Here is a 26,313-nt window from a genome sequence, read left to right on the forward strand (position 1 = left end):
GGGCATACCTATTGGTTTATTTATCTGCTGAGTTGGAAATCAAATTGCTCTATACTAAAAAAAAAAACTTCAGTTATAATATTACTGCTGTCAGAATGTTGCCCTAAATTTTAGGGAAAGAGACAAAATAACAGGCAACAAAGAGAAAAAGAACAAGAGAAAGCCTACTTCACTAATTTGCCAAGTCCATACCTTTGCAGCCAGCCGACACTCCATCACCCTGATATTGAAATGAGAAGTTGCTGCCTTATTCATTTCCACACAACTGTTGGCAATCACAAACACTGCTCCACTTGGGAGTTTCACATCAGTTGCCCTCAGAGGACTAAATTCTATCAACTTGGCCTATTGGGAAAAAAATGACAGGTGAGATATAAAGTACTAGAATTTAAAAACTGCTTAAACATTTATGATTTACCTTAGTAAAAACTGTTCCCCCAAATGCATTCATTTATCAATTCAAATATTTTTAATCTTTATTCTTAACTAGAGAATAATCACTTTACAATGTTGTGTTGGTTCATTAGGTATAGCCTAGTGTAGGCTCTAAAAAAAAAAAAAAAAAAAGGAAATCTGAGTCTTAAAGGATGAACAAAAGTAGGACAGACAGAGGGTTTGTTTCCCCAAATAAAATGTCAAGAAGAGGAAAGAGTATATAAAAGCTCAAAGGCCAAAAACAACATAAGGTTTTAGGTATTGCAATTTAGCTATAGCTTGGAGGTTGAGGGCTGAGGCATGGTGAGATGATAGAATTGGAGGGCTGGTAAACCAAGGGTCAGATTATGAAGTGCTTTGCAATCCCAAAGAATTTGGACTTTGTTAAGACTCTACAGCTAACTTAACAACAGGACACTTGCCATCATGTCTGCTTGTCAGGTCTCATCCAAAACACCCAGAGTTTTTTCTTAGCATAAACCAGGTTTCTTCATGTCTCCTGTCCCTTAGGGGAATCAACAACAAATACTCTTAATAGGAAGAAATCCAGGTATTCTTGGAAAATAGCCAAGCCTGTAGGAATACTAAGAAAAGATTTTTTTTTAATGTCTGTTTCTATTTTGGAAATGGGCAGTTTATGGCAACTACCAAAACCTCTGTTCTGCCTATGGGAGTTATAGCCTAGCCAAGGGGAAGTAGTATTGGCTAAGGAATTCATTCCTGGCTTCCTGTCAGCATTCTTCTCCCTACCACTAAAGCCCCAAAAATGTTGACAGAGAAAAATGATACCATAGAGTAAATTATAAAAGAGAGGGGTTGTGAATATATGTAGCAAGAGAACTAACATTGGGGTTTAAAACCAACAGGAGATTATGAAAACGCCATGAGATGCAGTGATTTGGGACAAGAGCAGGAAAAGAAGTCCCAGTAACTAACGAGTTGAGAAATAGCATACTAACGATGAATTAGAAAGAGGAAAAAACCCTAGACACAAAAGGAAAAGAGACTTGAGGTACAATTCTGAAAGCTTAAGGGAGAGGTGATCAACATGAAATGGAAGTGAATTGGTGATAAACTTGAATTACAAAGGAGTTAAGAAATATCATCCTAAAATACAGCCTAATAGAACAGGCCACCCAGAAACAAACACACTGAGGACCTTTCTGCATGAACTTTCCCAAGCTGACATTTCCAAATAGTTCAATGTCACCTACAGTTCCTTCTTCTGCAAGAAATGATATGGACTGGTCCATCCCTCCTCCTTCAGTGCCAATGTAACGCTCACTCTTGGCGCAGATTTCTGCAAGCTCCACCTGGAAAAGTAAAATAGATTTGCACTGTGAGTACATCATAATCTGTTGCTCATTCATTTTCCACTCCAGACATGACAGATGGGTCTGAATTCCAGGGCAGTTCTGATCCATTGATAGTAGCTGCCTATAGCATTGATTAACAAAAATCCAAGGATATTCAAGTTCCTTATGTAATATGGCAAAGCACTTACATATAACCTATGCACATCATCTCCTACACTTTAGATCATTTCTAAAATACTTATAATACCCATAATAGAATGTAAATGCTATGAAAATAGTTATAAATAAAATGTGAATACCATGTGAATAGTTGCTCAGTTCAGTTCAGTCGCTCAGTCATGTCCGACTCTTTGCGACCCTATGAATCACAGCAGACTCTTTGCAACCCTGTGAATCACAGCACGCCAGGCCTCCCTATCCATCACCAACTCCCGGAGTTTACCCAAACTCATGTCCATTGAGTCGGTGATGCCATCCAGCTATCACATCCTCTGTTGTCCCCTTCCCCTCCTCCTCAGAATGGATTGGTTGGATCTCCTTGCAGTCCAAGGGACTCTCAAGAGTCTTCTCCAACACCACAGTTCAAAAGCATCGATTCTTCAGCGCTCAGCTTTCTTCACAGTCCAACTCTGAATAGTTGCTAGTGCCCAGAAAATTCAAGTTTTGCTTTTGGGACCTTTTTAGAAATTTTCTTAGAATATTTTTGATCCATGGTTGGTTGAATCCACAGATGCAGAACCTGAATATATAAAGAGGCTGACTGTATTTGCTATCCCTAAAAGATTCCTCAGAGCAAGCAGTTTCTCCCATCTTTTTATTTGCTCCATCCCTCTCTAAACTGGCATCATCAAAAATCTCATCTAGGCACTCATTCATTTCTGCCTCAGCTTGCTTTGTCTTCCAACAGTGTACTAGTGCACAGTCTCCCCACAGCCAAAGTGAGGTCACCCAGCTTCATTTTCCAATCCAAAAGTAAAGCTGCTCTGTGGCATTTCTATTAAATGCAAGAATCAAGACCAGCATCATCTCATCAAACACATCTTCCTCCAATCAAGATGACGAGGCCCAATAAATGAACAAATTTCTAATCCAAACTGGAAACGTCAAAATATCTATTTAAGAATCTTCTATGGATTTCTATTGATTAATAAAATAAGTTCAAATTCCTCAACGTGGCATTTCAAAGCCTTCCAAAATATGCAACCAATCTGCACATGAAATCATATTATCTACCACTCTTTTCCAATTATATTTGTCTCCATGACCGTCTCACACATTTATGTAACCTGGAATTACTTCCTGTCTTCTCTCATATAAATCCTATTGCTATTCAATATCCAGCTGAGTGGCTACCCACTATGGGCAAGTCGCTGGACTGGCCGACTGGCCACTCAAATCTTCCTCCATCGTACAGTTTTCCTTCAATGCTGTTCCCATTATGGCATCCTGTTTCTCTACATCCCTACAATACTGACAGTTAGTATCATCCACTTACTCTATTCCTCACTCACTCATTCATTTTTTTCTTCTAAGACTTAATCCAGGCATTTATTTCTCACCTATTTCACTGGAAGCTTCTCCTAGAGTGGTCATTCTAAAGCACTGCTATAATTACCTCTTGCTTGCGTGGTTGCCAGTGCCTTGATAATCACACTTCTCATCGTGGTACACAACATCTCTAATGACTTATCCCTTGCTCACATCTCCAGCCTGCTCTCCTACCATTAACCTGGTAAACCCTAGGCTCAGACCAGGGTTCTTTCTGTTCATCACACCCAGACTCCCTCAGTGCCTTTAACAGTGTGATTTTCTATCCTCACTCTACTCAAGCATCACCTCTCCCCGAAGCCCTTGCCACCACTGAAATGCACACATCTACCATATAATCCCCTTTTCTTCCTCTATAAAACTCTATGCCTATTACCGTGCTTTAAGTATGGCTTTCCTTGTGTTTTTATCCATCAGTCTATGGGAGGCCACGCAGTGCCCAGACCAGAATCCACTTAACAAAACTGAATCACATAGTATTCATTATTATTCTTTAATAGTGTCAGGTTTCGATCACACCTAATATTTACCCCAGAAAATTGCCAGTCTTGTGAGAAACAGATAGAATTAGTATTTATTCTGTGTTCCCTACCTCACACAACCCTGAGCACATAGAAAATATTCAATAAACACCTGCTGCTTTCACTTTCTGAGACTTGGGCAGCTAGATCCCATGTCATATCCCTTCCTGGATTCACTAATGCTAACTGCCTCATGACACGAGGTAAGCTTGGTATTTTTGACATGATGCACATTGTATGTGGCCTGATGAACACATCAGAGATGGCAATGTTCCATAATAAGTACTTTTTTTTTTTAATTAGTAACCAACAGGTCAAAACACTTGGATTTTAAAATGTAAAAAAAAATAATATACCTAGGAGAAGTACATGCATGATTCTATGAGGACTGAGGAGACACAGGTCCCTACATAAGTGACAGGGGCCAGTGTGAAAAATTGCCTTCCCACAACAGCAATGCCAGGTGGCGCAAGTGGTAAAGAACCTACCTGCCAATGCAAGAGACACAAGAGACACAGGCTCAAACACTGGGTTGGGAAGATCCCCTGAAGAAGGGCATGGCAGCCCTCTCCAGCATTCTTACTTGGAGAATCCCATGGACAAAGGAGCCTGGCAGGCTACAGTCCATAGGGTTGGACATGACTGAAGTGACTCAGCATGCACAACAGGAACAGTAGCCATGTTTACATGCTAAGTTCCTGGCATCATCTCTTTTGTGAACATTATCTCCTTTAGGTCTCCAAACAACCCTCTTCTTATCCTCATTATACAGATGAGGGAAAAGAGACTTGGAGACAGAGATAGTGGAGAAGCCAGGATTTGGATTTCATGTGCCTAACTCCAAAGTTTCTGTTATTTTTACACTGGACTAATTACACCCCTGCTGCTGCTGCTGCTGCTGCTAAGTAGCTTCAATCGTGTCTGACTCCGTGCAACCCCACAGACGGCAGCCCACCAGGCTCCACCATCCCTGGGATTCTCCAGGCAAGAACACTGGAGTGGGTTGCCATTTCCTTCTCCAATGCATGAAGGTGAAAAGTGAAAGTGAAGTCGCTCAGTTGTGTCCGACTCAGCCACCCCATGGACTGCAGCCTACCAGGCTCCTCCGTCCATGGGATTTTCCAGGCAAGAGTACTGGAGTGGGGTGCCACTGCCTTCTCCGAATTACACCCCTACCCCTCACCAAATAATATACTCAAATAACATAATCTACTTTTTCTACTACTTCAAAGAGATATGAAATGATAAATGAGATCCTCAAAATTTAAGTATTCTCCTTCTTAAGGGAAAAGACACTAAAGCATCAAAAATTGCAAATAGAACTACCTTATGACCCAGCAATCCCACTTCTGGGCATACACACCGAGGAAACCAGAATTGAAAGAGACACATGTACCCCAATGTTCATCGCAGCACTGTTTATAATAGCCAGGACATGGAAACAACCTAGATGTCCATCAGCAGATGAATGGATAAGAAAGCTATGGTACATATACACAATGGAGTATTACTCAGCCGTAAAAAAGAATTCATTTGAATTAGTTCTGATGAGATGGATGAAACTGGAGCCGATTATACAGAGTGAAGTAAGCCAGAAAGAAAAACACCAATACAGTATACTAACACATATATATGGAATTTAGGAAGATGGCAATGACGACCCTGTATGCAAGACAGGGAAAGAGACACAGATGTGTATAACGGACCTTTGGACTCAGAGGGAGAGGGAGAGGGTGGGATGATTTGGGAGAATGACATTCTAACATGTATACTATCATGTAAGAATTGAATCGCCAGTCTATGTCTGACGCAGGATGCAGCATGCTTGGGGCTGGTGCATGGGGATGACCCAGAGAGATGTTATGGGGAGGGAGGTGGGAGGGGGGTTCATGTTTGGGAACGCATGTAAGAATTAAAGATATTAAAATTTAAAAAATTAAAAATTAAAAATTAAAAAAAAGAAGTATATGCTTATTGTTTAAAAAAAATCTCTGAATGTGTGGCAACAACTGAATACTTCAATGGAAATATGTTAATTTTTGCAGACTATCTATCTCCTCAAGATTCAGAGGGACCAGGACTCCCCAGCATATCTGTGTCAAGGAGAGTCCATCAGCAAGGTTCTGGACATCCCCATTCTTTGCTGCTACTTTTCGTGCTGAACTCTGACATGTGTATCTCATTACTAGACAGACAATAACTAAGAGTTTTAATGGAGAAAAACAAAAAGAAAGTGAAGATTAAAAATTTGAAAGATGAAATAAAGGATTACTCACTTTATAGTCCCCCCCAGAATGCATGAGGAATTTGGTGGTAAATATGGAGGAAAGAAGCCAGTATCAGAAGCCTCAAGTCTTGGTTAGAGCCCCAACTCTCCTGCCAACTAGACAGATGTGACCCTAGACAGATGGATCAACTTTTCTGAGTTTCCATTTCTTCATATAGTATTAATAAACCATAACAGTTTTCACAGAATTTATTGACCTGTTACTATGTGCCAGGTACTGTTCCAATTGCTTTGCATGAATTAATCATTTACTTCTCATCATGACTCTATAAGATAGATATCTCCTCTTCATTTTACATACAAAGAAACTGAGACTAGGCTAATAATTACTAAAGCTGAAATTCAAGCTCCGCTTGTCTAACCCCAGACTCCATACTCTTAAATACCACACTATATTACCTCCCATCCACAACATGGAGAAAATACCTACCTCTCTAGCTATTAGTGTGATTATCCAATGAATTTGATAAAAACATCCCATAAACTCGAAAGAAGTATATAATTTTAAATTTTATTATTTTTATATAATGAATGAGAAATCACTTGATTTATACAAGTGAATAGCTAAATCTCAAGTCAAATGTAAAAACAGGTATAATTAATCTTGAATTCAGGACCATTTTTTAAACTGTTCAGGGGGAGTCCTCTGGTGGCCTAGTGGTTTGGATTTCAGGCTTTCACTGCCATGGCCCCAGGTTCAACCCCTGTTTGGGGAATTGAGATCTTGTAAGCTGTGAGGATAGGAAAAAAAAAAAATGGGGGAATTCCCTGGTCTGGTGGTTAGGACTCCATGCTCTCAATGCAAGGGCCCAGGTTCAACTTCTTCTCAGGGAACTAAGATCCCACAAGCTGTGTAGCATGCACTGCCCCTAAAAAATAACAATTTAATTATTCAGGGAAAGAGAGAACTTAAACAATTCTGGGTGACCCTAGGAGAACCAGTTCAACAGTAAGGAGTAATGCAACTCAAGACAAACAAGAATTTGTATTCCATTTAAAGCATTCCAATCTCAAATTTTTTGAGGGGGAGGTGGGACATGGAGAGGGCAATCCCTGCTTGCCAAACAAAACATGCTTGTAGTATAAACTATAACTACAGGCTCAAAGGCTGGCTTTCCCAGTGGCCCTTGCCCTTTACCTCCACACTAAAAGCAAAAAGGTCAAATACTAAATGGCTATGAGATGTGAAGAAACTAGAAACAAATGGCTTTTTTGGTTGGTTGTTTTTAATTTCAAATTCTGTTAAAGGAAAAACTTGCACACTCTGACAATAAGCAAAAATTAGAGCTAGGCCCACAGCCTTAGCCAGAGGTGGCATGACCTGAACTCAGAGAACCATTAATGGAGGACCTTAATAGCAGGGAATGCAAACAGGAGCAGAGAATGCCTTTCATTCTGGGTGATGTTGGGGAAACATGTGAGCCTGCCTCGCCCTTTCTATCCTTGGGGACACTGAAAATAGAACCATAAAATGTTCCCCAAGAGGTAGGTATAATCAGGCAGAATGACTTGCAAAGACAATAAATACTCCATACATGCTTGACCTATATAAAATATCAAAAGATTTCATGAGAATAAGGAGTCTTCAAAAACACATTAACAAAAGTGTATGGAAAGAAGTCCATTGGGAGTTAACTTCAAGAACAAACCAAATCAAATTTGAGGTCCCAATTCCTGATGCTTGAAGCTCATCCACTTCTCCTATCCCCCAACTCCCTCCTATACACCCCCCTGACTCACACACACACAACACCTCAATACACTCACATGCAACCTGAGAAAAACAGCAAAGCCCTAACCAAGGAAGAATTCATCACCCTCCCTCCAATGTATTTTCAAGCATTTCAAGAACCCCAGGCATCTCCAAACTTCTAGTCACTTGTGGCATTTAGCTGTATCCCTTCCTGAGAATCATTGGGGAAGACAATCTGATTACATGAGAAACTCTTCCAAAAGTTTGTAGCCAATAAACTCATTTCTATTTTGACTCCTGCCCTCTGGACAGTTAGGAGAAACTTGGCATTATTCATAGATCTTCTTTTAAAGGTACTTAAGATAGTTAACGAAGCTAATTTAGCCCTTTGTGTGGTTCTTCTCTTGAAGCGGCCTGGGAAAGAACCAAAAATCATGTGGGCTCCCAAATTAAACAGTGTACCCATATTCTGACCAGTGGGGATCCAGTAAGAGCAGAAATAACAGTGTTAGGTTTTAACAGTCACTGAGAAGGGATAAAGATTCATGAATGTGTTGTCTAGCTAACACTGGATATTCATAAAGACAATAATAATACAAAAGACTTCAAGATACTAATACAGTAAACTTTATTTTTGTTTGACAGTTTTTACTAATGAGATTATTAAGAGTAGAATAATTACATAGACAAAAAATGTTCATCATTTCCTATGGAAAGCCTTGCTATTCAGAACACAGACCCTAACCCAGACAGCATCATCCAACTGTTGTCAACCACACTTAGTGCAAGTTAAGAAAAAGGAAGAAAATGAACAGCCCTATTCATTCATTCAACAGTCATTTAAATACTAGTGTCCTACAGATAGATGGAATGTCTTCCCTCGAGGAGCTCACGAGACTGATACTGTCTTCAGGTGAACAAGTCTTCCAAAAGAAACTTCTTTCTTGCAAAAGAAAACTAGTGTTCCAGACAATGATTTGCCCCCTACATGTGCTATCCACCCACCTCCATGCAACTATCTGCCCAGGAGGCTGCCCAACATGAACTATATTGAGAGGTTCCCATGTACTCTGCTTCCCACTGGGTTCTTCCAGCAGAGGATTCTGGCAGGAAATGAGGAATGGTGAGGGGGAGGCAGCGAGTTCACCCTGATGAGGTCACTTTCAGACCCAATGGCATAACAACCCAGCTACAACTAGTTCTGAGTATTCCCAATATCTCCAGCTATGTAGATCATCCCTACGAAATAAACTGCCCTTGATGAATGGGTGTACCATCTACTTTTTGTTATGACCCTGACTGATATATCAAGATAAAGTGAAAATGTTAATGGCTCCCCTGACTTTTCTTTACCTCAAATATTTTCTCAGCTTTCTCTTCATGCAATCCTTCTTCACACTAACTTTCAAAATGCCTGGGTGCTTACCTGGCGCTATTTTCAAATTCTTCCCCAAACTGGCAAACCTATTTAGTAGACCCCAGCCAAGTAGGAGAAACTTCATGAAATAGCACCAAGGTAAATCTAAAAGAAACTGATGTAGACTTGCTTTGTTTTGTAACATGATTGATGACCAAGCTCTAACTTGTATATACTTTGAAGTGTTCTAAAGGGGACGGGGGGAGTAGGTTTTCTTTAATTAGAAAAAGAAGAAGAAGGCTATTATTTCTTCTTCACATCTCTAATTCAAAGAGATTAGCAAGTTTCATATTTTTAACTTCAAGAAAAGTTGCCTCAGGACAATGACAGCCAGTTCCCAAATGAACATAAGAGATGCAACTGACTCGGATGGATCATGCTGAAAAGTTCCAGTAAATAATGCAGGAAAGGAAAAAGGAGGACTTCAAATATTTAAAAGATCAGTATCTATGAAGAAACAACACTGAAGAGGATTCCCGAAAGTAAATCTGAAAAACCAGCTAAAATCTAGAACCATCAAAGAATGTGTGCTCACAAGCGTATATCACACACACACAAACACCAAAATGAACTCCTTCATCTATATTGAAGAGGATGTAATCTAATGAATCTGGGAAAAGGCTAGTAATTGGGGACTGTGGCTCTCAAAATATTTAGCATGCTTAGCGGGGGCAGAAGCACAGTATTCAAGGCATCTCCCTTCCAACTATAAAGAAAGAGACAAAGACCACTTCCTTAACCTAACTGACCTGCAATCTGAGTGATGGAGGGATCCAGGCTCTGAGAGGAGGCCTTCAACAAGGCAGGAACCCTGTATTTTATGTGAAACAGTTTGGGATTCCAGGTCCATGGGGAACATGAGAAAATGTCTATAATAGGTTTCTCATAGACCTCAACCATCATGACTTGTACTGGTTGAGGTTGAACATTCTTAGGTGTCTGGCAACATACAGTCTTTAATAAAAGATGATCTGTATGTGTGCAGATGTGTGTGGTAAGACTATTAAAATGATAACATAAATCCAACAAGAAATAATAAGATGCAAAAGAAGGAAAGAAAACAGCACTCTCTGCACTACTCTAAGCGAGGCCTTCAGACACAGTAACAGGGTCTCTAGGGGACAGGCTGGAAATACAGACTAGGGCCTTAGACCTGCTGAGTCAGAATTCGTCACTTAACAAGAACCCCAGGTGATCTGTATTCACATTAAATTTGAAAACACTCCTCTAAAATATTTCCTACACCAGGGCCTTCCTAATAAATTAAGCACATAGGAAAGAATCAGTAGGAAAGGAAGCTGCTGCTGCTGCTGCTGCTGCTGCTAAGTCGCTTCAGTCGTGTCCGACTCTGTGCGACCCCATAGACAGCAGCCCACCAGGCTCCCCTGTCCCTGGGATTCTCCAGGCAAGAACACTGGAGTGGGTTGCCATTTCCTTCTCCAATGCATGAAAGTGAAAAGTGAAAGTGAAGTCGCTCAGTCGTGTCCAACTCTTAGCGATCCCATGGACTGCACCCTACCAGGCTCCTCCGTCCATGGGATTCTATAGGCAAGAGTACTGGAGTGGGGTGCCATTGCCTTCTCCAAGGCAAACTAAGAAATGCTGAATGTCTTCTAAGGCAAAATACTGCAAGGATATTTCATATGTGCTAACTGCTTAGTCTCCAAAATGACCCTGAAATTATAATTTCTACTTTATAGAGGAGGAAACTGAGGCTCAAAAAGTTCAATAAATTAACCTAAGCTGCCCCTGAGAAAACCATAATTGAAAAGGACACATGTACCCAAAAGTTCATCGCAGTACTATTTATTATAGCTAGGACATGGAAGCAACCTAGATGTCCACTGGCAGATGGATGGATAAAGAAGCTGCGGTACATATACACAGTGGAGTATTACTCATCCACAAAAAGGACACATTTGAGTCAGTTCTAACAAAGTGGATGAACCTAGAGCCTATTATACACAGTGAAGGCAGTCAGAAAGAGAAGAACAAATATATATTAATGCATATATATGGAATCTAGATGGTACAGATGAATCAATTTGCAGGGCAGCAATAAAGATGTAGACATAGAGAACAGAGCTGTGGACACAGAGTGGGAAGAAGAGGGTGGGACAAATGGAGAGAGTAACATGGTAAAAATACACACTACCATATGTAAAACACATAGCCAATGGGAATTTGCTGTATGACTCAGGGAGCTCAAACTGGTGCTCTGTGACAACCTAGAGGGGTGGGATGGGGTGGCAAGTAGGAAGGAGGTTCAGGAGGGAGGGGACATATGTATACCTATGGCTGATTCATGTTGATGTATGGCAGAATCAACACAACATTGCAAAGAAAGTAAGCTTCAATTAAAAATTAATTTTAAAAAAAGATATATAGAGAAATGTCCCTCCTCCGATTCTACCTTCTAAATAACCAATGTTAATAGCTTAGGACATTACAGGTTTTTTTATCAGTGTCCTCAAAACTACACACATCTCTCTCCTTCTCCACATAGACACACAAGAATTTTTCCCAACTTTCCATGCTGTGCTCAGAAGGAATTGTATTATACACATGATCCTGAAAACTTATTTTTTCACTTAATGATAAATCATGGATTGTGAGAAAAAATTAACCTAAGCTAAGAGTCAAAGCGTGATAGGGTTGGCCACAAAGTCCACCAGGCCACCTGTCTGCCTGCCGCAGAGCATGGAGGCTGTGCCCAGACACTGGGCCCTTGTAAGAACATGGAGCAAAATGCATGCATACCGGAACTGAATATCACTTCTGTTAAAATGAAAAATGGAATTGACCATGGGGCCCTAGGATGCAGATATTTCTGAATCATCACAACTTCAGTCCATCTTATTCCCAGGTTAAAAAGAAAAAAATCCACCTAGCTGGATGCTTTGGGGCTTGAAGGCCTTTTCTGTTATCCCTTTCCAAATACAATCCCACATACCTCCCCCCACAAACAGCCACAACCCAAAGTGATCACAATATAAGGCTGACATTTTGCTATGATTTCTACAGCCTAATAATAATAATAGCAGCTAATACATTGAGTCAGACACTGTTCTAAGCACTTTTCATGAACTACCAAATCCATGAAGGAAGTCTTTATTGATAAGTGCATTTTATAATGAAGAAACAGAAGCAAAGAGAGATTAAGTAAATTGACCAAGAACATTCAGCTAGTAAGTGGAAGAGTCAGAATTTGAACTCAGAGTTTTGGCTCTAAGCTCTCAACCACAATACTATTCTTTACCCCCAAGGGGAGTAGAGGTTCAAGGGTGAACAAGGAACCCAAAATATAGAAGTCCCAAAAAGCTTTCTGGGCATACTTTTATCTATCATTAGCACAATTAATTCAATCCCTTTCATTGTTTAAATTCAAAACAAAGAAGGAAAGAAAGGAAGGGCAGCAAACACATACCAAGGTAACTATTATTGGGAAGAGGGAGGAGGCAAGACAGAATTGGAAAAAAAATAAGTTGTTGTGGGAAGACAGCAGGAGGCAGAAGCCTAGCCAGACTGATGGAATCAGACAAGAATATGAACCAAGTCATTGCTACTAAATACCAAAGGGCCTACAAAGGCCTGTGGTATAGGCTGGTGTTGCTTGCTTGGCTGGCAGACCATTTATTTTGGCTCTGACCTTTGAAGAATGCTAAATAATGATGATAATAATGGATGGGCAGCAGGCCTGCAATCTCTGTGGTTTGGCAAGTGTGTCCTGGAACTGCACGTCCCTGCCCGTGGTCAGAGGGACGCTCCCACTCCTTAGGGAAGGTTCTTCATGTGGAGTTTTAAGCAGCACTGTCCTGACCCACCCTCAAGGTCCAAACTGCAAGAAATCTGATTGCAAGCCAAACTGGACTCTCCAGGAGAAGGTAATCATTCCTCCCCAACATAATTGTTCAAATTAACACTTGTTAATTTTCCTCATATCACTCCAATTGCACAGAAATGGACCCAATCAAAAGAGAACAGAATAACTTCCATGAATCATCATCTAATTTGACCAAATCTGTAACTCAGTGGACACATTTGTCTGGGAGAAAGGATTCAACGTGTACAGTATTCAATTCACAAAGACTTTATCATGAAGTGGGAAGAATCTTTAGGGTCAGGAAATGGTGGAGAGTGTTAAAAGAGTTGTTAGAAGGGAAATCTGAGTTGTGCTCAAACATTATGCCAGGAGCATCTACTGAAGGTCACTGTAAGAAACAGTCACATGAATATCATTTTGCATTTGTTTTCAAACTGCTGGAGAGATTGCTTTGTGTACTATATGGAATCCACATGAGGAAAGTGTTTTAGAATTTAGTACCCCTGGAGGAAACATTGCCTTCTCTGGAGACCTGGAATGGTTTCTCTATTTTGATCACAAGACCTATATAAATTACTCTTTCCCTTTTACGCTGGCGTCCAATAATCTCAGTAAATACAGTTAAACAAAGCAATTACATTAAGTAATTAACTTAGGGTGGCTTCCCAGGTGGCACAGTGGTAAAGATTCTGCCTGCCAGTGCAGGAGATGCAAGAGACGCAGGTTCAACCCCTGTGTCAGGAAGATCCCCTGGGGTAGGAAATGGAAACCCACTCCAGTACCTTGACTGGAAAATGTCATGGACAGAGGAGACTGGCGGTCTACAGTCCATGAGGTCACAAAGAATCAGACACGACTGAGGGCCCACACACACACACAACTAACTTATGTGTGCTTAACTTGGTGTGCTTTCATTCTTCTTTCCTTTGCCCTGGTTTTTAATTTCTAAGTTCTTGATCTTATTGAATAAATATTCTTGGAGGTATAATCCCTAGAATTTTCCATAAAAAGTAAATAGGCACTCGGTACAAGTAAACCAAAATTGAGACCTAACAGGCATCAAGTGGATAGTCACGTTAAGTAGGGCAATGATAATGATGGAGTATATTCTAAGAAGGGAGAGTAAGAATGTCAAGGAAGCCCAATAACCATATCCCAGAAGGAATTAGTGAAAGAACAGTGAATGTGTGAGGAGCCAGAAGATCTTCCTTAAACTTTAAAAGACTGTAATATCAAAAGAAGGAAAAAATTCAGAATTTAGATAGACAGGGTAGGTTGTGATTAAATATAAGAAAAAAGTTTCCCAATGACCAAAATGGTCCAGGAATGAAAGGGCTAATTTGTGAAACAATGGGATTACTGGGGATACTCAAGTGGAGGTTAGAAAACTATCTCCTATGAATGTTGAAGAGCAGAATTATGCTTGGGTTAGGCGATGACTACAATAAGTAACACCTAGGTAGAGGGTCTCTGAAATCTGAGGTTCAGGAGCAGGAACCTCTTAACTTTAGATGCTGGGGAAACTATAGATTTCCTCCCCAAGAACATAAATATTACATTCAACAAAAGATGAAGTTAAAAACAGAATCCCCAGAGACAAAAGGATTGGTACAACTCTGACTTAAGGAACTCCTACTTGCTTCAAAACGTATTTCCAAGAAAACAGATTTCCTGCCCTGTGGAGTAGGAGAGGGAAGTGAAAAAAGAACTTCATAAAACACTAAGGAATATCCATTCTGGTCCATCTACCAAATGTGGGTTCTCAGACACACCTCTAGTTCCCATCCATCATCTTCATGAGGCCCCTTCAGGCACACACTGACTTGGGGCTACCAGAGCAGCTTGCACCCACTCTCCGTGCGACCTGCCAGGTTCCCCCTGCACTGCACGATGTCTGATGTAAGGGCAGCCAGAGACAGATTCACGTGATCTTTTATATAACATTTTAGACATACATTCAGAGCTCTATACCGGTGGCGCTAGTGGTAAAGAACCCGCCTGCCAACGCAGGAGATGTAAGAGACGTAGGTTCAATCCCTGGGTTAGGAAGATCCCCTAGAGAAGGGCATGGCAACCCACTCCAGTATTGCCTGGAGAATCCCATGGACAGAGGATCCTGGCAGGCTACAGTCCATGGGGTTGCACAGAGCTGGACACGACTGAAGCAACTTAGCATGCAAGCACATACTACACACTATGGAGAACCAAACGTAGTGCCAAGACCCAATATATGCTTTCATGAATGGATGATCTTGTTACAAATCTAGAGTGTAATTCAAAAGGCAGAAAAGCTGACCAAGAATATTTGTCCTTTGGAAAATAAATGTCTGATTGCAATCTCTTTCTTCAAGTTTTCATTCCTTGTTAAGTACCAACATGTAGTCATTCCTGACACTCCCCAAAGTTATAAATGTCATAACTAGTGGGTTCAACAAAAGACTAATATGAAAACAGAAACACTCTCCTGGATCTAAATACAGAAACGCCAGCCAATAGTTCAGCAAACTATTGGCAGAAGGTTTCAAGGAAGGGCAAATAATTTCTAACAGAACAGAAACTAATCTAGCCCAGGATATATACTCAGTTGGTAAGGTAATTTGTCACAAAACGCACCCATCCACTTTACACACTGTCAAAACATGGAATGGGAGGCGAACATTGTCTTAAATGGGGTAATAGAAAAGAAGGGGGAGAAAAAGATAATGACCATTTCCAAGAGAGACCAGAGTAAGGATGGTCCCTGGCTGCTTTGCAAGGTTTTAATAGATGCTGGACTCTCCATTCTTGGACCAGACATCAGCCTGCAACATCAGCGACTGTCCTGACCACTGGTGCCTTGGATGGCTCTGCTCACTTTCGCTCCCCACTTCATGAGTCTTTCCTTCTACTTCTTCTGGGAGAATATATTACTTATTCCTACAGCCTAAGTTTTAGCTCTTTAAAGCATTCTGGAATACTGTGTGCTTATGACAAAGTTTGCTTAACTCTGACTCAAGTTTCACATCTCAACTTACTCCATGAAGCCTTCCCTAAAAGCTGCCCTTCCCCATGTAAACTGGGTTCTTCCTATTTTTCTTTCTCATAGTCTATTTTCTTCACAGCATTTATTACAATCTGTATATAGATATTTGTGTATGTTTGTTTACCATTGGTCTCTCCCATTTGTCTAAGCTCCATGAAGGGAGGGAGCATGTGTCTGTTCACCTCTGTATTTCTAATATCTACCCTATCTGATGAAAATGAATGTTGAATGAATAAATGAACAAATGAATATATAATGTCAACATCCTGTTCTCCAACTAATCTACCATATTCAAGACAAAAATCTCCACCCAAGAAGTGAATATGAACCCAATAGAAACCTGGAAACTGCTCAATCACTACTCAGTCATATCACTACATTGGCACAGCTTGGAGAGCGTGAAATGCCACTGACTTTCCCTTTTATGCTTCGCTTAGATTCATTCTTCCTTCCACTTCTGTGTGCTGCCATTATTGAAGGGATTGGTGTTCCCCGTCTTGAACTGAGGCCCTGGGACAGAAGACCTTTACCCTTTCACTTTGCTTCTATGCTTCTTCTTCATATTGATTTTAGGAAATCAACAGACCAATTGTTTTCAAACAACTGGGTACCAACTCATTACCTAATTATGGAATCAATTTAGTGATTCAAAATATGTTTTTTAAATAGAAGCTAAGAGAGTATCCTTGCCTGGAGAATTCCATGGACAGTCCATGGGATCGCAAAGAGTGAGACATGACTGAGTGGCTAACATTTTCACTTTCACTTTTCAAGAGAATGGAACGGAAAGCACTGCAAGTAGAAAACATAAGCATTGTTTTGTGAAACTTTCTAGAGTGTGTTTGCCCCTGTATATTACATGTTACATTGCAATATAACACATATTTTACATGAGTCATGGTCCAAAATTTTAAGAAACTTTAACTTAAATTAACTAATAGTAGGGGAAATCTCGATAGCAATCTACAGATAGGTAGTTTATAGGTCAATGCTAATTTATGAATCCAGCTTTCCTTTCATTAAATATTAACAAGTTTCCTACAATCTGCACAGAAAAATCTGATTCCTAATACTTTCAGCCTTAAACTATGCTGAGATTCTCTAGTTCTTGATAGTGAGGCTAAAAATCTCACCTGTCCCAGAGTCAGGCCAAAGCAGTCAAGTCTTCAGCTATAGGAATGTGGCCTTTTCCCCTTATGAATTCATCCTATTTCCTCTTTAATTCCTCTCCTCGCCAGAAAAAGCCTTTCTCAATTCTCCCCTATCTAATAAGCAGATCTAATACTTCTCTTCTGAGCCACCCTTTGAAGTCTCTCCAGCTATGATTGAATCCTAGTTCTTTGTACTCTGAGGTCTCCTCTCCCTATCCCTAACTTACCCTTTGTGATGTAATAAAAAATACATACTTGATTTTTGTTCTAGAACCTAAAGCCCTTAGATCCTCTGGAGTGATGCGTGCCTTTTATATGCTAGTGAGAAGACTGGTAACTAGAGGCTCCCACCTCAGAATGGGGGCGGGTCCCCAAAAAGAGCAATGCATGGACTAGAGTACTGGGACTTTCAGCCCAACCCACTCCCACAACATCACCTCCAGGGAAGAGAGAGGGGCTAGAATTAAATCAATAACGAATAGACCATGATTTAATCAACTATGCTTACATAATGAAGCCTCCATCAAAAAAAAAAAAAAAACAGGATCTGGAGAATTTTGACTTGGTGAACAAAACACAGTGCTGGCAGGTTAGCACACGTGAAGAAGGCACAGAAGGTCTGTGGTCCTTCCTCACCCAGTACCTTCTCCTATGCATCTCCTCCGTTTGGCCGTTCCTGAGTTGTACTGTTTATAATAAACCAGTAATGGTAATTAGAGAGTAATAGTAAGTATTCTAAAGTTCCATGAGTCAGTCTAGAAAATGAGTGAACCTGAAGAGGGAGTTGTGGGAACCCTTAATTTTATAGCTGGTTGGTCCAAAGGACAGGTGACATGACAACTAGAGACTTGCACCTGGCATCTTAAGTGGACAGTTTTGTGGGACTTAGTCCTTAACCTTTAGGATCTGACACTAACTCCAGGGAGTGTTAAAACTGAACTGGATTGAACAGATTGAAGGATACCCAGCTGCTATCTGGAGAGCTAGAGAGCTGGTTGGTATCAGAGAAATGCCACACATTGGGTGTCTGAAGTGTAAAAATAGGTCACATCCCTCCTTCCTCCAAAGTCCCAGCCACTTCTCTCTTTCTTTTAGAGAGAGAGAAATATTCATATAATTACGTTTTCTCATTCCACAGGCTCTAAGACCATCTCCACCATCGCTTCTCAATTTCTAGTATATATGTGCTGCTGAAAAAGTACCTCATTGCCTTTTCATAAAAATAGGTTTATGAGCTGACCTCTGTTTAGTTCTTCTGCCATAAGCTCCTGCTGTTTTGAACAAATAGTCCATGCTCCTGTCAAAATAAACTAATTTCAGTGTTCTGATAATCCTAAATTCTCTATGCCTCCATGTCATTGCAAATGCTATTCCACCTGCACTCATTCAACAAACATTTACTGAGTACCACCTGTTGGAAAGGTACTATTATAGGTTCTGGGCATATGACAGGAGGGTAAATGAGACCATAATTCTATACTCCTCTCACTTAATAACTGTGGTTGATTGCTCTTTCACTGAGACTAAAATCAAGCAGCAACTCCTCTGGGAAGTTTTCATGGCCTCCTAGAATTGAGTTACAGACTCTAACTCTGGGCTCTATCATAGCACTTATTAGTATAACATAGTGGTTAAAACATATCAGTTTCCTCATCTGCAAAACGGGAGTTGCAAAAGTTACTCATTTCATTGGGTTATTGTAAAAATTTTAAAAGCCTAGAATACAGTTAGTGTACAATAAATGCTGGCCATAGTTACTGGCCAACCAGGAATCAATATCCCATGCCACTCCAGGTTCTTTCCCCTACCATTCCCATGGCCTGGAAAGTTCTTGCTCTGAAATATCTGCTCAAATGTCACCTATCAGACACTTTCCTTCATCCCCTTAAAACATATTAACACCCCCTACCACTCTCCACCTCACACCCTGCTTTGTTTTTCTTCAAGGCTGTTACCATCTTACGTTATCGTTTCCTTTATTTTCTGTCTCCCTTTAATCAAATGTAAACTCTATGAAAGAAAACATTTTCTTGTCACTACCCTATCTCCAGTGCCTAGAAAAGTGCCTGGTACAAAGTAAACATTCTATAAAATTTTGCTAATTGGATCAATGCATGCACTAAATGTGGGTTCTTTGAATCGTAATATTTTCAGAAGGTACAAAGATTTTATTTCCTTCACAGTATTCAAGAGGACAATGAGTTCAATGAGTTGTTAAGAGTATGGGTTATTTTTTAGTTTAATTTTAACATACTTTTAAATTCCCCAGTGTTTTTTAATGAGAATGCACTGGGTTTTATAATAAGAAAACTAAATCTCAAGGAAACTATAATCATTTTTGATGAAATCACAAAAAACCTGGAGTTTGTAAAAATATGTTTTCACCCATTTAAGACAGAGGCTATTGTCCACGTCTGTTTATGGCTCTAGGAACCCACAGTTCATCAACTAGCCTCAAAACTAAAACTCACACTTAAAAATTGTTCATATTCTCATTGCCATTACTTCTAGTCAATATTTACATATTTAATATTACAATTAGAGAATACATCATTGATCTTAAATTTCTGGTCAACAAGCAAAAACTCCCACTTAACTACTTTATAACAATATGTAAAGGCTATATAATACCTATCTCCTTTCTCCAGTAGAGAAGAAACTGGGAAACAGAAAATTAAACTAAGAGGGCATGAGACTTTAATAAAGTATGAATAACACAGCTGGCGATAAGAGGTGTTTCCACCTCATCAAGAGAAATCTGCACCTTTGAGCACAGTTGACTGAATTCTAATAAGGCGGATGAACCTAGAGCCTAATATACAGAGTAAAGTAAATCAGAAAGAGAAAGACAAGTATCATATATTCATGCATATGTACAGAATCTAAAAAGATATTAATGATGATCCTGCTTGCAGGTCAGCAAAGGAGACACAGAGAACAGTGTTGTGGACACGGTGGGGAGAGGGTGGGACAAACTGAGAGAGTGGCACTGAAACATACACATTACCATATGTAAAATCAGAGAGTCAGTGGGAATTCACTGTATTAAGCAGGAAGCTCATATCTGGTGCTGACAACCAAGAGGGCTGGGATGGGGTGGGAGGGAGTATCAAGAGGGAGGGGATATATGTATACCTACATTAAAAAGCAGAGACATTACTTTGCCAACAAAGGTCCGTCTAGTCAAGGCTATGGTTTTTCCTGTGGTCATGTATGGATGTGAGAGTTGGACTGTGAAGAAAGCTGAGTGCTGAAGAATTGATGCTTTTGAACTGTGGTGTTGGAGAAGACTCTTGAGAGTCCCTTGGACTGCAAGGAGATCCAACAAGTCCATTCTGAAGGAGATCAGCCTTGGGATTTCTTTGGAAGGAATGATGCTAAAGCTGAAACTCCAGTACTTTGGCCACCTCATGCAAAGAGTTGACTCACTGGAAAAACTTTGATGCTGGGAGGGATTGGGGGCAGGAGGAGAAGGGGACGACAGAGGATGAGATGGCTGGATGGCATCACCGACTCAATGGACGTGAGTCTGAGTGAACTCTGGGAGCTGGTGATGGACAGGGAGGCCTGGCGTGCTGTGTCATGGGATCACAAAGAGTCAGACACAACTGAGCGACTGATGGCTGATTCATGTTGATATACGGCAGAAACCAACACAATATTGTAAAGCAATTATCCTCCAACTAAAAATAAATTTTTTAGAAAGAGAAATTTACACCTTTAGAAACACCTCTATTTGGGTAGCCATTTATGTAGTATAGGAATGGACCCAGTTTCATAGGAATGGATCCAGTTTCACTGACTGTCTTGCTCCTTGAACACCTCTTATATAACACTCCTTCATCTGAAAATATAAAAGGCATGGGATAGAATTCAGAAAGTTTAAGTTGGAGCCCAAGAGGGATAGTCTTTACTAATACCATTACCATGGCAGCTCTAATTCACGTGCTTAGACTTATGAGACATGCTTTCATATATGCATAAGACAGACAACACCCTTAGCAACTAAGGAAACTAGCACCTGGCACAAATGCCTGGAACCAAGGATTATAGTCACATTTTCAATAACTGGTGTGACACAGACACCAACTACTCAGAATGCATAGCAGCCATAGTAGAGAAAAGAGAGAGATTTGGTAGATCACCTTACATAGAAGATAACAACTCTTTAATAAACATATATAAATGAATAACTTCTCTGGATTAAGTTTAATTGCAAAATTGATAGACTCTCAAACGGTTATACTAAATAAAAGCCCAAATAATTGTTTACATTATCATCAGCAAATTATCACATTGCAAATGAGATCACAATTTTTTTCTTAATTCACTTAGGCACCAAACTGCACACTGGGGATCCAAAGAATCAAAAACAGATAGTCTCTACAACATGGGGGAGATAGCCAATATTTTATAACTATAAATGGAGTATAACCTTTAAAATCTGTGAAGCACTGTATTGTATACCTATAAATTATATATCGTTCAGCTACTATACTTCAGTTTTTAAAAAGGCGGGGAAGGGGGTATAGCCTCTGTGCTTGAAGACCTCACCAGAGTCTAGAGGGAAACATCCTTCTAATATGAAATAATAAGCATGATAGTGTAGTTAATGTTGTGGTCAGATACGCCAGAGAGTTTGATCAAAGCCAGGTGGGAAGTAGGGGGAGGGTATCCCTTAAACAGTTTACTACCAACTTAACCCACAGTTCCAGGTGGCCATCCCACAAAAGCATGCCAACTAACACGGATGGTGAGCGAGCAAACACATGACTGGTTCAGTAACCAACAATACAACCACCAGTCTCCTCCTACAGATGAGGCATCAAACTTACAAGCAAAGGGCAGCACTGTTTATATTTTCTTTCGTATGAGGTACCAACTAGATGACTAGAGAAACCTAAAAGATCAAATGACCACTCTGACTTCTATCAACACCACCCACCTGGGAAGGAAGAAAAGGTTAATACACACAAGACGTCATGCACATGACAGGGAGCCATCTGCCCATGTCAAGGCTCTTGAGTCCACCTGTTCTCTGCAGAAGCCCTGGCTCAAATCTGACATTTATCTAGACAGACTGTAGTATCATTTTTATAGTTAGATATACTATTAATCAACCTCTTTTAATCCAACATAAAGCTTGAAAGAATATGTAGCATAAACCCCTTAAAAGATTACAATAATTAGAGATACAGAGACATGTAAATATTTGTTAGTCAAACCAAATTCGTGTTGCCTGGTATTTTCTTCAGAGCCTGCCAATGTCATTACACTGAAATGTGACATATACAAACCCTGAGTGACTGAAAGTGAAATAATGTGACCCTATATAAACAGTGACAGTTTAAAATTATATTTGCTTGGGTTATTTTTATGCTAGATATCTAAAACAGTTTATTCCAAGCTTAGTACATTTTGTTTTCTAAACAAAACAATGAAGGAGAACATCAAAAAAAAACTTAAATAGCAGTACAACAATCATTTTAGTTCTCTGACAAATTCCTTGAGAATTTGTGATTTTTAACTAATCAGTAGTTTTCATTCAACAAATACATATTGTAGTTATTAAAACACATAATAGAAGACTAAATTGTTAGAGTATCTGTTTTCACTTTTAAAGGACTTTATTTTTTAACTATTCTTAACAAAACTAATCCACTTTAGTGAAAAAGAGAATTTATGTCACAAACTTAACCTAAGGCATTCTTTTGGATAGGTAGCACACTCCTATTTATCAGTTCAGTTCAGTCACTCAGTCGTGTCTGATTCTTTGTGACCCATGGACTGCAGCTGGCCAGGCTTCCCTGTCTATCACCAACTCCCAGAGCTTGCTCAAACTTACGTCCATTGAGTCATGCCATCCAACCATCCCATCCTCTGTTGTCCAATTCTCCTCCTGCCTTCAATCTTTCCCAACATCAGGGTCTTTTCCAATGAGTGAGTTCTTTGTGTCGGGGGCTAAAGTATTGGAGCTTCACCTTCAGCATCAGTCCTTCCGATGAACATTCAGGACTGATTTTCATTAGGATTGACTGGCTGGATCTCCTTGCAGTCCAAAGGACTCTCAAGAGTCTTCTCCAACACCACAGTTCAAAAGCATCAGTTCTTCAGTGCTCAACTTTCTTTAGGGTCCAACTCTCACATCCATGCATGACTACTAGAATAACCATAGCTTTGACTAGATGGATCTTTGTTGGTAAAGTAATGTCTCTGCTTTTTATATGCTGTATAGGTTGGTCATAGCTTTTCTTTCAAGGAGCAAGCGTCTTTTAATTTCGTGGCTGCAGTCACCATCTGCAGTGATTTTCAGTTCAGTTCAGTTCAGTCACTCAGTCATGTCTGACTCTTTGTGATCCCATGAATCGCAGCACGCCAGGCCTCCCTGTCCATCACCAGCTCCCGGAGTTCACTCAGACTCACGTCCATCCAGTCAGTGATGCCATCCAGCCATCTCATCCTCTGTCATCCCCTTCTCCTCCTGCCCCCAATCCCTCCCAGCATCAAAGTTTTTCCAATGAGTTAACTCTTCAAATGAGGTGACCAAAGTACTAGAGTTTCAGCTTGAGCATCATTCCTTCCAAAGAAATCCCAGGGCTGATCTCCTTCGGAATGGACTGGTTGGATCTCCTTGTAGTCCAAGGGACTCTCAAGAGTCTTCTCCAACACCACAGTTCAAAAGCATCAATTCTTCAGCACTCAGCTTTCTTCACAGTCCAACTCTCACATCCATACATGACCACAGGAAAAACCATAGCCTTGACTAGACAGACCTTTGTTGGCAAAGTAATGTCTCTGCTTTTCAATATGCTATCTAGGTTGGTCATAACTTTTCTTCCAAGGAGTAAGCGTGTTTTAATTTCATGGCTGCAGTCACCATCTGCAGTGATTTTGGAGCCCAAATAAATAAAGTCTGACACTATTTCCACTGTTTCCCCATTATTTCCCATGAAATGATGGGACCAGATGCCATGATCTTCGTTTTCTGAATGTTGAGCTTTAAGCCAACCTTTTCACTCTCCTCTTTCACTTTTATCAAGAGGCTCTTCACTTTCTGCCATAAGGGTGGTGTCATCTGCATATCTGAGGTTATTGATATTTCTCCCGGCAATCTTGATTCCAGCTTGTGCTTCTTCCAGCCCAGAGTTTCTCATGATGTACTCTTCATAGAAGTTAAATAAGCAGGGTGACAATATACAGCATTGACGTACTCCTTTTCCTATTTGGAACCAGTCTGTTGTTCCATGTCCAGTTCTAACTGCTGCTTCCTGACCTGCATACAGATTTCTCAAGAGGCAGGTCAGGTGGTCTCGTATTCCCATCTCTTTCAGAATTTTCCACAGTTTACTGTGATCCACACAGTCAAAGGCTTTGGCATAGTCAATAAAGCATAAATAGATGTTTTTCTGGAACTCTCTTGCTTTTTCCACGATCCAGCAGATGTTGGCAATTTGATCTCTGGTTCCTCTGCCTTTTCTAAAACCAACTTGAACATCAGGAAGTTCACGGTTCACGTATTGCTAAAGCCTGGCTTGGAGAATTTTGAGCATTACTTTACTAGCATGTGAGATTAGTGCAATTGTGTGGTAGTTTGAGAATTCTTTTGCATTGCCTTTCTTTGGGATTGGAATGAAAACTGACCTTTTCCAGTCCTGTGGCCACTGCTGAGTTTTCCAAATTTGCTGGCATATTGAGTGAAGCACTTTCACAGCATCATCTTTCAGGATTTGAAATAGGTCAGCTGGAATTCCATCACCTCCACTAGCTTTGTTTGTAGTGATGCTTTCTAAGGCCCACTTAACTTCACATTCCAGGATGTCTGGCTCTAGGTGAGTGATCACACCATCGTGATTATCTTGGTCTTGAAGATCTTTTTTTGTACAGTTCTTCTGTTTATTCTTGCCACCTCTTCTTAATATCTTCTGCTTCTGTTAGGTCCATACCATTTCTGTCCTTTATCGAGCCCATCTTTGCAGTGATTTTAGAGCCCCACAAAATAAAGTTTCTCACTGTTTCCATTGTTTCCCCATCTATTTGCCATGAAGTGATGGGACCAGATACCATGATCTTAGTTTTCTGAATGTTGAGTTTTAAGCCAGCTTTTTCATCTCCTCTTTCACTTTCATCAAGAGGCTCTTTAGTTCTTCTTTGCTTTCTGCCATAAAGGTGGTGTCATCTGTGTATCTGAGATTATTGATATTCTCCCTGCAATCTTGATTCTAGTTTGTGCTTCATCCAGTCTGGCACTTCGCATGATGTACTCTGTTTTTAAAATATAACAGGATAAACCTAAATCATGTGATGTGATTCACTGAGAAGGACATCACCCATGTATTTCTTGGGGGGAAAGTGAATCTTGATCTGATAATTAGGCAACTATCTTGACACATCCATACTGAGGGAACTTGAGAAAAGAAAAGAGGTCTAGACTCTTCAAAAATGTTAATCCCATGAAAAACTAAAAAATCCCTGGGAATTGTTCTAGAATAAAGAAAACTAAAGAAGTGAAGTGAAAGTGAAGTTGCTCAGTTGTGTCTGACTCTTTGCGACCCCATGGACTGTAGCCTACTAGATTCCTCCATCCGTGGGATTTTCCAGGCAAGAATACTGGAGTGGGTTGCCATTTCCTTCTCAAGGAGATCTTCCTGACCCAGGGATTGAACCCGGGTCTCCCACACTGTAGGCAGACGCTTTACCATCTGAGCCACCAGGAAGTCCTAAACTAAAGAAACATGACAGTTAAATGCAATGATTGGATCAGGAAAGAAAGAAAAAACAGAGGAGAAGCTATAAAAGACATTATTATTAGGGAAATTGGAAAATATGGATACAAACTAATATGCATGCGAGGTAACAGTATTGTATCTATGTGAAAATTATATTTGGTTTTGTTGGATAATGACTTGTTCTCAGAAGATGAAGTATTTGGGGACTATGTCTGCAATTAACTCTCAAATGGTACAGGGGAAAAAAGTGGAAAAAAAATAAATTAAATGTGGCAAAATGCTTATGAGGACTGAGGGGAAAGACATATGCATGTCCATTGCCTATTCATGCACTTTTTCTATACATTTGGAAATTTTCTTGTAATAAAAATTTG

The 26,313-nt window shown here is 40.1% G+C and overlaps 1 protein-coding gene across 3 annotated transcripts in view; it reads right to left on the reverse strand.

Annotated features, from left to right (window-relative positions):
* The window catches only part of GALK2 (galactokinase 2), a 136,379-nt gene that overhangs the window by 53,833 nt on the left and 56,233 nt on the right, over nucleotides 1–26,313 (reverse strand). For all 3 annotated transcript variants that reach the window (XM_069596551.1, XM_069596554.1, XM_069596552.1), the window contains 2 exons: nucleotides 1,650–1,748; nucleotides 193–345 (listed from right to left, as the gene is read on the reverse strand). In XM_069596551.1, coding sequence (XP_069452652.1) covers nucleotides 193–345; nucleotides 1,650–1,748 — 252 coding nt within the window. The remainder of the gene's footprint in view (nucleotides 1–192; nucleotides 346–1,649; nucleotides 1,749–26,313) is intronic.

Source organism: Ovis canadensis, chromosome 7 (genome assembly GCF_042477335.2).
Source record: "Ovis canadensis isolate MfBH-ARS-UI-01 breed Bighorn chromosome 7, ARS-UI_OviCan_v2, whole genome shotgun sequence".
Classification (NCBI taxonomy): domain Eukaryota; kingdom Metazoa; phylum Chordata; class Mammalia; order Artiodactyla; family Bovidae; genus Ovis; species Ovis canadensis.